The 12,947-nt window shown below is 39.3% G+C and overlaps 1 protein-coding gene across 1 annotated transcript; it reads left to right on the top strand.

Moving 5' to 3' along the window:
• Positions 1-2,206: 2,206 nt before the first annotated feature.
• On the top strand, positions 2,207-12,669 carry LOC139353944 (uncharacterized). The gene is made up of 3 exons (XM_070998146.1): positions 2,207-5,087; positions 5,985-6,704; positions 12,569-12,669. Exons 1-3 carry the CDS (start codon positions 2,207-2,209, stop codon positions 12,667-12,669), a joined length of 3,702 nt encoding a protein of 1,233 aa, XP_070854247.1.
• The last annotated feature ends 278 nt before the right edge of the window (positions 12,670-12,947 follow it).

The raw sequence follows: 12,947 nt of genomic DNA, 5'->3' as shown, positions 1-12,947 counted from the left end.
GTGTGTATGAAAAGAGAGTACGAGTCCATATATATCATTTTTAAAATGACATTTTTATTGTCAAGCTCTGCTGAATTTAAGGAATTTTTGTTTTGAACATGCAAATTTTTGTATTTGGCAGTTTAAGAATAATTTCTATTCTACTTCGTGCATTCTTGTTTACAAGAATATGTATATTTTGTTAATTTTTTAATACAAATTTATTGATGAGTTTATATTTGGTTATTTTCGAGCTCAGAAATATATTTTATTTAAATTTAAAATATTTTATTTACGTACCAATATAATAATCCCCCTACAAAGTGATGAAAATATTCTAAGTGATAGCATGTACTTTTTTAACAATGTTTTAAAAAAGAAAGTATTTTAACTTTACCCCATTGTTATACACCTAAGGGTTTTTTGTGTCTTCTTTTGATCCTGAATGTTGTTTTACCTTTTTCTGAAGTAAAAAAGATGTGAGTAACAGGGACCTGTGATTGATTAAAAAAATCGTTCTTTCATCTCGGAGAAAGACGCAATATTTGCAACCACAATTTATTAAAAAACGTACAGCATCAGCCACGGACCAGCAACAAGAACAAAAGGAGCAGCTGCATAAAACGCCACCATATGGGGTCTGCGCCACCCAACCACTTAAAGCACCCAACCCACTACCCACTCACTGCCCCAGGCACACATGAGTAATATGCAAGCGGAGCAGCGCCGCTGAAGAGAACACCCCAAAATAAAGGGGGTTTCTGGGAAGTTGCAATGTAGCAACTACAGTGGTCCCTCGGATATTTATTCAGTTAAAAATTTACCTACATTTAAAGTTACGTATTTGGACCATATAATATATGAAAACTCTGGAAAAAGAAACATGTAGTAGTTCTTATATAAGAAATTAATTTTTTAAAAGGCTTACTGTTACCGCCCCAGTACATTTTGAAACGTCGATTAATTTACATAAATTCATCGGTTGGATCCGACACCAATCAACATCTCGCCGACAATCGAAAGACCATACAGTTACAGTGCGATCCTCAATAGGAGAGGAAGATTTTTTAAAGCTCTTGATTTAATTTTGATTTTGTAATTTGATTTAACTAATAAAAGTCATCGGATTATAAAGCAGTGCTGTTAGAAGCTTTCATTAAGGGGTCGGCTGTAACATTCTTTAAAAAATCTAAATATACGAGAGTACAAAGAAACAAAACACCACAAGTTGCTGCGTCTGAACAATAAAGTTCCGTAGTAACAATATTAAACCTAATCTAGTTCCAACAGCGGGTTAACTATTAATTGGTACTCGACTGCGTCTTAAGAACAATAAAGTTCCGCAGTCCCGTACATTAACAATAATCGTGACACGAACTTTAAATCAACTGCGACATTTATAATCAGTGTATACACACCAACCGAAGACAGAAACTGACAAATAGATTCTTGCGAAGACACTCCGCGTATTGGTGTTAGTGTTTCGTGGTAAAAAAAACCAAAAAGAACAAAACTATATTCTGATTCCACGGTTTGCCTTTCTGCCAACTAAGGCTGTGAGTAGGGGCATAGCTTGCGAAAGCAAATAAATTTTCCCCCAACAGGCAGAGAAGCTCACAACCGAAATCAATTTCGCGAACAAAAAAGATCGACCCGGGAAAGACATAATATGGGTTCAATGTGATAATTGCAAGACCTGGTACCATTTCTCTTGTGTGCGTGAAGAAAGCGCAAATAACCTTAAAGGCTGGGCCTGCCCTCCTTGCGAGAAGGGTGATACCGACATCGTGAAGACCAATACAACTGCACATCAAGGCTCCGCCGCGCAGGGATTGCAAAAAGAGCCGAAAATGAGTTTACAAGAAACACCCGGTATAAACACGTCAACTAACGTTCTTATGTTACAGATGCTAGAGGAAAAACGAGAAGCTGAGCAGAGATATATTGAACAAAAATATAATATTTTGTCGCGCCAACATGATCCCAACATGACATGGACACCCACGACAATGGGCCCCAGCAGCGTTCAATTATCAGCTCGACAAATACTACCAGCTGATTTACCTACATTTAACGGAAACCCAGACGAGTGGCCCACCTTTAAAAGCGCCTTTGAAAACAGCACTTCTGCTGCCGGCTTTTAAATGTCGAAAATATGCTTCGACTTCAAAAATGTCTTAAAGGGAAAGCGTACGATCTAGTCCGAGACAAGCTTTTGTTGCCAACCATGGTTCCCGAGGTTATAAGCACATTGAAAACATTCTTTGGTCGTCCAGATCAAATTCTGGATCGCCTAATTGACAAAGCTAAACGAGTTTCAGTAAACAAGGACAGGCTGGATTCACTTATCGACTACGCCCTTGCTGTTCGCAACATCTGTGCTACCATGGAGGCCTGTCAACTAGATGCACATCTAAACAACCCTATGCTTGTTCGCGAGTTGGTTGACAAACTTCCAAATCAATATAAGCTGAACTGGGCAATGCACCCAAAAGATGGATCCATAGCAAATGTAAAAGCATTTAGCGATTGGTTGTATAAGATCGCAGAAGCAGCCTCCACAGTCGTTTCAACCTCATACTCAAGGACGAATAATGTACATACTCATACCAGCTACAACGATGTACAGCCGCAACATGCGGAATCGGAGGAGCACCCACACAATTCCTACCGATCCGAGAACTCACCTTGCTTCGTATGCCAAAGCGCACAGCATCCAGTCGCTCAATGTGAACAATTCAAAAATCTCACTTACGAAGAAAGGCAACAAGTTGTTCGCGACAACAGGCTCTGTTTTAAGTGCCTGAAAGTTCATGGCCGTAGATGCTCTTTTACTAATGCATGCGGTGTTGGAGGATGTGAGTCAAGGCATCATCCCTTACTTCACAAAGGCAAGCCCAATGTCAACGTTGTCACGTCTCACCAAGTCAAGTCAGCAGAAGTTGAACAATATTTTCGTATCGTGCCAATACATGTCCAAGTTGACAATATTAAAGTTGAAACCTTTGCTTTCCTGGACGAAGGCTCTTCGGTCACACTTATAGACGAATCCTTCTTTAAGCGTTTAAACATAAGTGGCACCCCCGAACCGATCTGTATGCAGTGGACCAATCAAACCACCAGAAGAGAGGGCAATTCCGTACGCTGCAATATTCGAGTCGCCGGGGCAGGCGCCACTAAAACATATTGGCTAAATAATGTCCATACTGTGAAAAACCTAGGCTTGCCAAAACAGACGGTGAACGTACATGAATTGCGCATCAAGTTTCCACATCTAGATGGAATACCCCTACAATCTTATTCGAATGCCGAACCAATGATTCTTATTGGAACCAACAACTGGAAGCTCGCTGTACCACGAAGGCTCAGAGAAGGAAAATGGAATGATCCCATTGCGTCTAAGTGTATTCTCGGCTGGGGACTGCAAGGCTCCACAAGCTCCAAAACTGCATTTTCCATGCACCACTGCCAGTGCAACTGGGATGAGATTGAAAAGAGCATTAAAGAAAGTTTTTGCGTTGAAACTGTTACTCCAAAGACGTTTCGTTCCGTGGATGACGAGAAAGCCCTGGAAATATTGGATAAAACTTGTTCAAAGAATGAAGGACATTATCAAGTAGGACTTCTATGGCGCGAGAATAATCCAACTCTTCCGGAAAGCTATAACAACGCAATGAAACGGCTAAAATGTCTAAAGGCTAAGATAAACCGAGAACCTGAACTTTTTGGCAAAATTGAGATGCAAATAAATAATCTACTCGAAAAGGGGTATGCATCCGAACTGTCCAGTGCCGAACTCCTTGAACAGCCCGAACGCGTGTGGTACCTTCCAATATTTATAACCCACAATCCTAATAAACCTCAAAAGGTCCGTCTCGTCTGGGATGCGGCTGCTAAATCCCACGGGAAGTCACTCAACGACTTCATGTATACCGGCCCCGATTTACTACATCCACTTACCGAAGTATTAATGGCGTTTCGAGTCGGTAAGATAGCTGTTTGTGGCGACATTGCTGAAATGTTCCACCAAATTCGAATCCTGGAATCAGATGCGCACGCTCAACGTTTTGTATGGTATAACAACGAAACGCAAGCAATCAGAACCTTTGTAATAAGATCTATGACATTCGGAATATCCTGTGCGCCATGCATTGCTCATTATGTTCGCGACAAGAACGCGGAGGAATACAAGCTGCAAAGCCCGCGTGCGTTCGAAGCCATTACCAAGGCACACTACGTCGACGACTACATAGATAGCCTAGGCGACGAAACTGAAGCAATCGAGGTTACCCTAAAGGTCCGAGACATACACGCAGCTGGAGGTTTCAATATAAGGAACTGGACTTCTAATTCACCCGAAGTCTTGAAACATTTGCAGGGTAATTCCCTCGATCTACAGTCGCCAAAGGAACTCGGAGATCCAGAAAAGGTCCTCGGTATGTTTTGGGAACCAGCAACTGACATGTTTAAATATGTTTTCAGATTTGCACGAATGAAAAGAAACGTCCTTTCGGAAGAAGCCTTGCCAACCAAACGCGAGGTACTGCAAGTGTTGATGTCCATATTTGATCCATTAGGATTCTTATCCTGCTACACTATTGGCCTCAAAATGCTCCTTCAGGAAATTTGGCGCACAGGCATAGGCTGGGACGACATCTTACCAGGACCTCAGCTGAGTTTTTGGACGAAATGGAAAGACTTGCGACCCCAAGCTACAACTGTTCAAGTACCGCGCCATTACTCGCCCTTACTTTGTATGGCAGATTTTTTTGAACTACATACTTTCGTGGACGCCAGTGAGTACGGATATGCCGCCGTGTGTTACTTTCGGATAGGAAAAGGGGATGATATCACCGTCTCACTGATCGCAGCAAAAAGTAAGGTGGCTCCCCTCAAGCCACTTTCCATACCCCGCATGGAACTACTTGCTGCCGTAATCGGCGCACGTCTATCCTACAAAGTGCGGAGCATTCGCAACATAAGCGTCGATCAACACACTTACTGGACCGATTCAAGGACAGTACTTTCCTGGCTGACGATGGACCCGCGTAATTTTTACTCTTTTGTAATGCATCGCGTAGGAGAAATCCTGGAGACCACAAACGCTGGTCAGTGGCATTGGGTACCAACAAAGCTTAACGTAGCAGACATGGCGACAAAGTTTATCAGCAAACCAAACTCACAGGAATGGATTAACGGCCCATCATTTCTTCAACATTCAAAGAACCAGTGGCCAAAACAGCCCACTTTGTGCCCTTCTAACAAAGTCGACCATGATGAGATTAAAAAAACGGTCTTGATAATCAGAAAAGAAAGAATAGTAGTGGTACCATTATACGTTGAGCGCTTTTCTGATTGGAAGCGCTTATACCGAGCAACGGCTACTTTTCTGTTATACTTGGACATTCTACGAGCTAGATGCAAAGCTGAGAAACTCCAAAAAATTCTTACGCTCGAACAACTGACGACGGCCAAAAACCTACTCTTCAGGAAAGCACAACAAGATAATTTCAAATCGGAACTCGAGACTCTTCAATCAAACGGATTCATAAGTAAGCCCAGCGTATTGATTGGACTGAATATTTACATAGATAGTGATGGAATAATGCGTACTCAAGGCCGTTCAGACACAATAAATCAAAGCCGAGACCAAATTGTCTTGCCAAAGCGCCACCACATCACTCAACTTATAGTAAAGGAATTTCACGAAACAAACCATCACATGCTTCACGAGGGAACAATTAATCTAATCCGCAGCGTATATTTTATTCCCCAGTTACGTGTTATTTACAAATCCGTACGGAAAGCGTGCCAAAGATGCAAAAATAATTCGGCGATCCCGGAACCACCTCAGATGGCACCACTACCGCCAGCTAGAGTCGCGAGCTTCGAGAGGCCCTTTACATACACTGGAGTGGATTTCTTCGGCCCAATTCTCGTTAACGTAGGCCGACACAAAGAAAAACGGTGGGGTGTTATATTTACATGCCTCACTCTGCGCGCAGTTCATATAGAGATAGCCCACAGCCTTGACACTAGCTCTTGCATAATGTGCCTGGCAAACTTTATGTCGCGACGCGGGACGCCCAAGGAAATATTTTCTGACAATGGAACAAATTTCAAAGCAACCGAAAAGATTGTCAAAGAGGAGCTAAAAAATGTTGAGTTCGACAAGCTCGTTATAAAATATGACAAAATTAAATGGCGCTTCAATCCACCTGCCGCACCACACATGGGCGGGGCATGGGAACGTTTAATCCGATCGATTAAAATGGTACTCAAATCCATTTCCCCAAACGCCAATTACAACGACGAAAGTCTCAAAAATGCTCTTATAAGTGCAGAGTACGTAATAAACTCCCGTCCACTGACCTTCGTTTCCTTGGAGGCAGAAGACGATGATGCACTTACTCCCAACCATTTATTGCTAGGATCCGCAGACGGCTTCAAGCCTCCACTGACAAGCGAGTCAAGCCCAAGACAACGTTGGCGCCAGGCAAACGAACTAGCCGATCTTTTCTGGAGGAGGTGGGTGAAGGAATACATGCCAATAATCACCAAGCGATCCAAATGGTTTCCCAAACGACATCCTCTGGCAGTTGGGGACGTCGTAATCGTAGTGGACGAAAATCTACCCAGGAACCTTTGGCCCAAAGGACGAATTAAAGAGGTCGTCACAGCCAAAGATGGTCAAGTTCGATCTGCCACTATTAAGACTCAACATGGTATTATGGTACGGCCAGCAACCAAAATAGCTGTACTGGACGTTGCTTCTAAGTAAATGTAAACACCCCATAGCTGTTTACGTGGGGGGGAATGTTACCGCCCCAGTACATTTTGAAACGTCGATTAATTTACATAAATTCATCGGTTGGATCCGACACCAATCAACATCTCGCCGACAATCGAAAGACCATACAGTTACAGTGCGATCCTCAATAGGAGAGGAAGATTTTTTAAAGCTCTTGATTTAATTTTGATTTTGTAATTTGATTTAACTAATAAAAGTCATCGGATTATAAAGCAGTGCTGTTAGAAGCTTTCATTAAGGGGTCGGCTGTAACACTTACATTGGAATAGAATTAGACTTTCTTGCAATTTTTAGATAAGTTTGGCCTTATATGTTTATTAAATGAAATAAACCAATATCATATCTTAGATCAGATATGATAGATATAACAATAGTTTCCTCTTCATATTTTAGTTCCTTTAACTATCATTAAAAACCCCAAAGCCAATGGTAACGAAAATCCTAATTTCTACACCTTTTTTCCATTCCTTTTTTCAACAGGTTTACGTTTTGGTGGTACAGTGTATTGCCACATTAGTGCTATAGGCAAGTTTTTCGATGTCTAATAAGCTGGCATCAGGGAAAATGGGGAAAAGAAGGCGAAGTGCTGAGAACATCGTTTGAAGGCAATAACAACATTTGCCATGCTCCATTGTTTTTTCGCTAACTAAATTGAAGTCCGCTGTTGCTAGTTCGTTTTTTTAAGTTCTTGTTATATCCTTGCAAAAGGTATTCTAATTTGTGATGTTTATCAAGCAAACAAATATTTCCTTAACTTTAGATTTACTATATTACCTTTGCATTTTGATACACCTTGTGCCGTGTAGTTCATTATTATTGTTAAACTATATAGTAGTTCCTATGTTTATACAAGATCCGACCTAAGAACTCAAGAAAAACTGTCGAGGATTCTCGTGACCTTACTACCTTATCTGAATTAATAGATCTGAAAGGCTATTGCAAATATTTTATAAAATTTTCTTTTAGTTTCCTTCTCTTTTTGTGAGTTGGAGGTGGTTGCATGTTCCCCGGAGGAACTGAAATAAAATCCACATTGATGAAGCTGCCGCTGATGAGGATGCTCATTCTAGAAATGGAGATGATGATGGTAAAAATGCTTCGCACTTTCTTCTCCTTCTTTTACTGCTACTCCCACTTTCTACACCTTCCCCTCCCTTTTGGGCGCTTTCTTCTTTGCATCATTTGCCTTGGGCTGCATTTTCTTGCAGTGGAAAACTTCAAAGCAACTCATTTCGGTAGTCTGGCATTTTTCCGCTGCATAGCTGCGAACTGAGATTATTAATTTTAATGTCTGACTTTCCATAATCGATGCATTGCTTTTGCTTCTGTTTCATGCTTCATGGAGCAGCCCCTTCGTTTTGTTGTAGCTAAATTCCTTTGAAAAAGTACAAGTTTTCAGCCCACGGCAAAGTTAATAAGTCAAGGCTGGCGTTTTTGATCGCCTGGCACTTGAGTTTTTTTATTGCACAATAAAATCACCGGTCACTTTTAATTAGAATTTGTGAGAAACTTTTTATATCCTCTTTTATGCTTTCCATCAGTTGAGACGACGTTAATATATATTTTTTTCGCGCCTAATGTACGCCCTGATGCTTTCGATAAGTGTTAAAAAATTAAAGCTTACGTTGAGGTTTTCCCCAGCATTTTAAGTTGGCAAATTGCATTTAAGTAGTGAAAAATTGGAGTAAATTCGTGCCGGCAATTCAATTGTCCTCAATGCCATAAACTTTGACTACAGCTTCCGGGAAATCTACAAAAACAACAATGTACCCGGAAGTCTAGCAGAAATACACACATACATGCATGCATAAATGTCCTTTTCTCGATGTGCGATGTGTGTGAAGTCCATTATCAAAGCGATATCAAAATGTTTAGTTTACGTACCAGCTAAAAGTTTTTTCGGTGTAAACTTTTCGGCAAGTGCATATAAATTGAATGTAACTTTGCTTTCATCTAGGCAAACATTCACACACCCATCCATACTCTAACTATCATAAAATATAGGACAATTTTTATCCCTTTGGTATATCCCGCAGTATTTTACCTCTAAAAATAGTAAATAGTTTTGATAACCTAACTAAAAATAATTTATAATCTATATTTGTTTAAAATATTTATATATACTTACCTCTAAGCTATAGTTATATTTAAAATACCTTAATTTCGGTATAAATATTTTAACTATAATTTACAACAAATTTACATGATAACGCTTTGAAAGATTGGAACCTTCAAATATTTTAGTATTCCTATTATTATGTATTGCCCTAAAACAAAGGCATTACAAGAGTAACGACTTTTTTCAAGATTTTCCCAGCCCCCGGGCCGGATTGGTTCCCTCTGAATCTGATTTTTCTCACTCTGTTTCTGGCTGCGAGTGCCAACTGCAAGTTATGCAATTTTCCAAAAGGACTTTTGGCTGCTTTTTGGTTTCGCCTGCTTAATGTCTGACTGAGTGCGCGGTTTATTAAGATAAACGATGATGAACGGCGGATCTGCTTTTGCCCCGCATCCCCAAGTCTTGGTTATGGTTTTCCACCTGCAGCTCAGTTCGGCTGGTTAATTGACTGCTCAGTGCTCTTCAGCGCTTTTCTTTTCCCCACCTGAATAAAATACTAAAGGGCGGATGGATGGGCGTGAAAATTGAAGCTGGAGCAGGGCATTTGCATGCTTATCTTATTAACACGAAACACAAGAGTTCTGGGTAGGGGTTGGGTTTTTCAGGGATTTCCTCACTGGTGTTTCCTTTTTGGGGGCTTTTATGTAAAAGACAGACATAATAATATGATAAAATCAAAAATAATTGAAATAAAAATAATTTTTGTAGAACTATTCAATATATTTTTATACCCGTTACTCGTAGAGTAAAAGGGTATACTAGATTCGTCGGAAAGTATGTAACAGGCAGAAGGAAGCGTTTCCGACCCCATAAAGTATATATGTTCTTGATCAGGAGGATCACGCAGATTCCTGAGATTCCTGCGCAGCGCAAGCTTGTTTCAGTAGAGTGCCACGCCCACTCTAACGCCCACAAACCGCCCAAAACTGTGGCTCCTACAGTTTTGATGCTAGAATAAAAATTTTTTGTATTTATTTTATTTAAAAATTGAAATGTATTGTTCTCATCAATACCTATCGATTGACCCAAAAAAATGTTTGCCACGCCCATTTAAACGCCCACAAACCGCGAAAACCTGGGACGCCCACAATTTTCATGCTAGATACAAAATTTTAACTGAAATGTTTGGTCTCGTCAATACCTATCGATTGATTTGCCACGCCCACTCGAACGCCCATAACGCATAATTCTGTATACCGCCAGTAGGTGGCGCATTTTAATCACGCTTTGCTGCTTGCATATCCCTATTTAGCTGAGTAACGGGTATCTTATAGTCGAGGTACTCGACTATAGCGTTCTTCCTTGTTATAATTACAATTTTATTTTATCCTTTCTTAAATGTAAATAAACAAATAGAAGGTTTATTTTTAGATATTCAAAATATTTAATAAAGTTTTTCAATATTGATAAGGATATATTATTTGGGTTCAAATGTAAGCAGATATTATACTGTGATCTTATAGGATCCCCACATATTTTACGATTTTATTAAACTTATAATATAAGTTTTGTCAATAAAAAGTAGTTATAAATTATAAACATATTTATTAGGGTTTTTGCTTTTTGCTGCTCATAAGCCGCAGCAACCCTTTCGCTTTGAGGCCCTCCTCAAAGCTGAGTGCAACGGACACATTTGCCAATATTGACTGTACACAGTGAACCAACGCCATGACACTCGCTTTATAGAATTTCCAGCTACCCCTCAGTTTTTCCCCCAATTTCCGGCTCTTTCGGCCTACACTCAAAAAAAAAATCACCATAAATATTAGAAAATCGCCCGTGATTTCAAAACGCCAATGAATTAAGAAATATTTTCTTGATTATAGAAAAAATGATTTTTTTTTTTTTTTGTAATGAAGAAGAGGAAGAATCGCATTTTTTTCTTTAACTAATGGCGAATTTTTTTTGATTTTTTTTCTTGAAATAATGGTAAATTCTTACTTAAATTTAGGAAAGAAATACCCATATTTTAAGAGAAAGTGACTTTTTTTTATACATTTTGACGGTGGTCTAGCTGGTAAAGACGTCCGGTCAATAAACAATCGAACAAAAGTCCCTGGTTCGAGCCCACGCCACGGCAAGTGTACCCTTGTTTATTTATTTTTTTTTTTTTTTTAATTTATGTAATTTTTATCTTATTAGTTTCACATTTCTATTTACCAAATTGTTTAAACGGTTGTTAAAAAGGTTTAGATTAGAATAAACGTTATTGGTATGCGTAAAGCTGGACCAAAAACACCTTAGACCTCTTTAGTCATTGTATGACAAGAAGCACGAGTGGCCGAATGGTTAAGTCGTCTGGCTATGGTGTGAGCGGTTCCGGGTTCGAGTTCACGCCGGGGTTGTCTGAGGTAAGGATTTTTCCATTTGTTATATTTATTTATATGTTTATAAAAAAAAAATATATTTATATATGTATATATATATATTTATATATATATATATTTTATAATATTTAATAAATTCAGGTAAATATAAAAACTTTCAGACTGTATTCCCATGTAATAATTGCCATTAAAATTAAAAACGGTTTTATCCATTTAAAATCCAAAATTGGTATACAAAACCAACCAAATTCCTCAAATATAAGGTGTAAAATGTAATGTAATCTTACATTATAAATATTTTTTTTTCTTATTTTAATAAATTTTTCCTTAATTTTAAGGTTTTTTACCATACATTTAAGAAAAATTTGTCATTATTTTCAGAAATGGCAAACCATAAATTCAAGAAAATTATTTATTTAAAATAAAGGTGAGTCGCCGTTGGATGAAAATCATAGGCGATTTTCTTGATTTAAAGGCGAATTTCTTGATTTAAGGGCGATTCTTTTTTTGGGTGTATGCAAAGAAAGCGTCCTTGCTCTCGGCTCGGTCTTTTTACCACTCATTAGTGACAATTTTCTTGTAGTTGACATTTGCCACGCCCGCACAGCCCCTAACATTTTGCGGTTGCAGGACAAAGTTTTTGTGTTTACACCACCATCTCGTCCTGGTCTTCCTTAAAGTCAGGCATTTAAAGTCAGACAGGAGAAAACAAGCAAATAAAATTGCACTTTTTTCTAAATCGGGTAGTTGAGGTGGGTATAAAAGAATAGATTAATCGGACCTGGTAGAACGTTAAATTTGTGATGGAAAACCAATTAATTGGAAAAATTAAAATCAAATATTTGGCCAAAGCGCTTGAGCAACACTACGCCGGAAACCTCAAAAAAAAGCGCAACAAAAAATGCAGGGCTGCACAGAAAGAGAATATTTGAAGTACAATTTCTGGTTACAAAAAATATAATATTTATATATTTTGAAATACCATTTTCTAAGTTTTGGGTTTTAAATATAAAAAAGTTATTCGGAGAATTATATTTAAAGAGAATCCCGAAATATCCTTGTCGACTCCTAAAAGGCTTTTCAACTTTTCTGAAGTACAGATAAATTGTCAAACTATTTCTTTGTAATAATTTATAGTTCATTATATTTTCTTCAGTGCTGAAGAAAGTAATGCTGAGCTGGTTGCTCTCTTTTTCAACGTCAGATCTAAGCGTCGTCCTTCATTTATCCTTTCCCCAGTGCGAATGTGTGAGTGCAAAGGGTTTGGGGGCAGGAACTCTCAATCAGCGCATGTTGGCGCCGACAAACTCACGTGCAAACACTTTACGACAGGGACTTTCGAAGGTGCAGGAGAAATCGAGGTAGATTCACAGGAGCCGCACATCCAGGACATCCACATCAACATCCAAAACCTCATCCACATCCTCATCTAGAGGGAAGCTGCTCTCGTTTTGAAGTGCAATTTAGCACAGCCACAGATTTTCCTGCCCTTTCCGCCCGTCAGATGCTTTCCAAGTATGCGGTAATTAATGCAATGGGGGCGGGCTGGGGAAAGTGGGCGGGGAGAAAGTTACGCAAGGCTTGTGTTACCGCTATATGAAAGGTGCTGGCCATTTCTGAGGTATTGACCGGGTTATGCAAGAGAGGAGGTAGGGATGACAGATACTTTAAGCTGGTACTCGGGGGACTAAAGCTCGAGAATTATTATTAA

The sequence above is a fragment of the Drosophila suzukii genome, assembly GCF_043229965.1.
Source record: "Drosophila suzukii chromosome Y unlocalized genomic scaffold, CBGP_Dsuzu_IsoJpt1.0 scf_Y1, whole genome shotgun sequence".
In the NCBI taxonomy this organism is placed as follows: Eukaryota; Metazoa; Arthropoda; class Insecta; order Diptera; family Drosophilidae; genus Drosophila; species Drosophila suzukii.
This window is presented reverse-complemented; position numbering and strand designations above follow the sequence as displayed.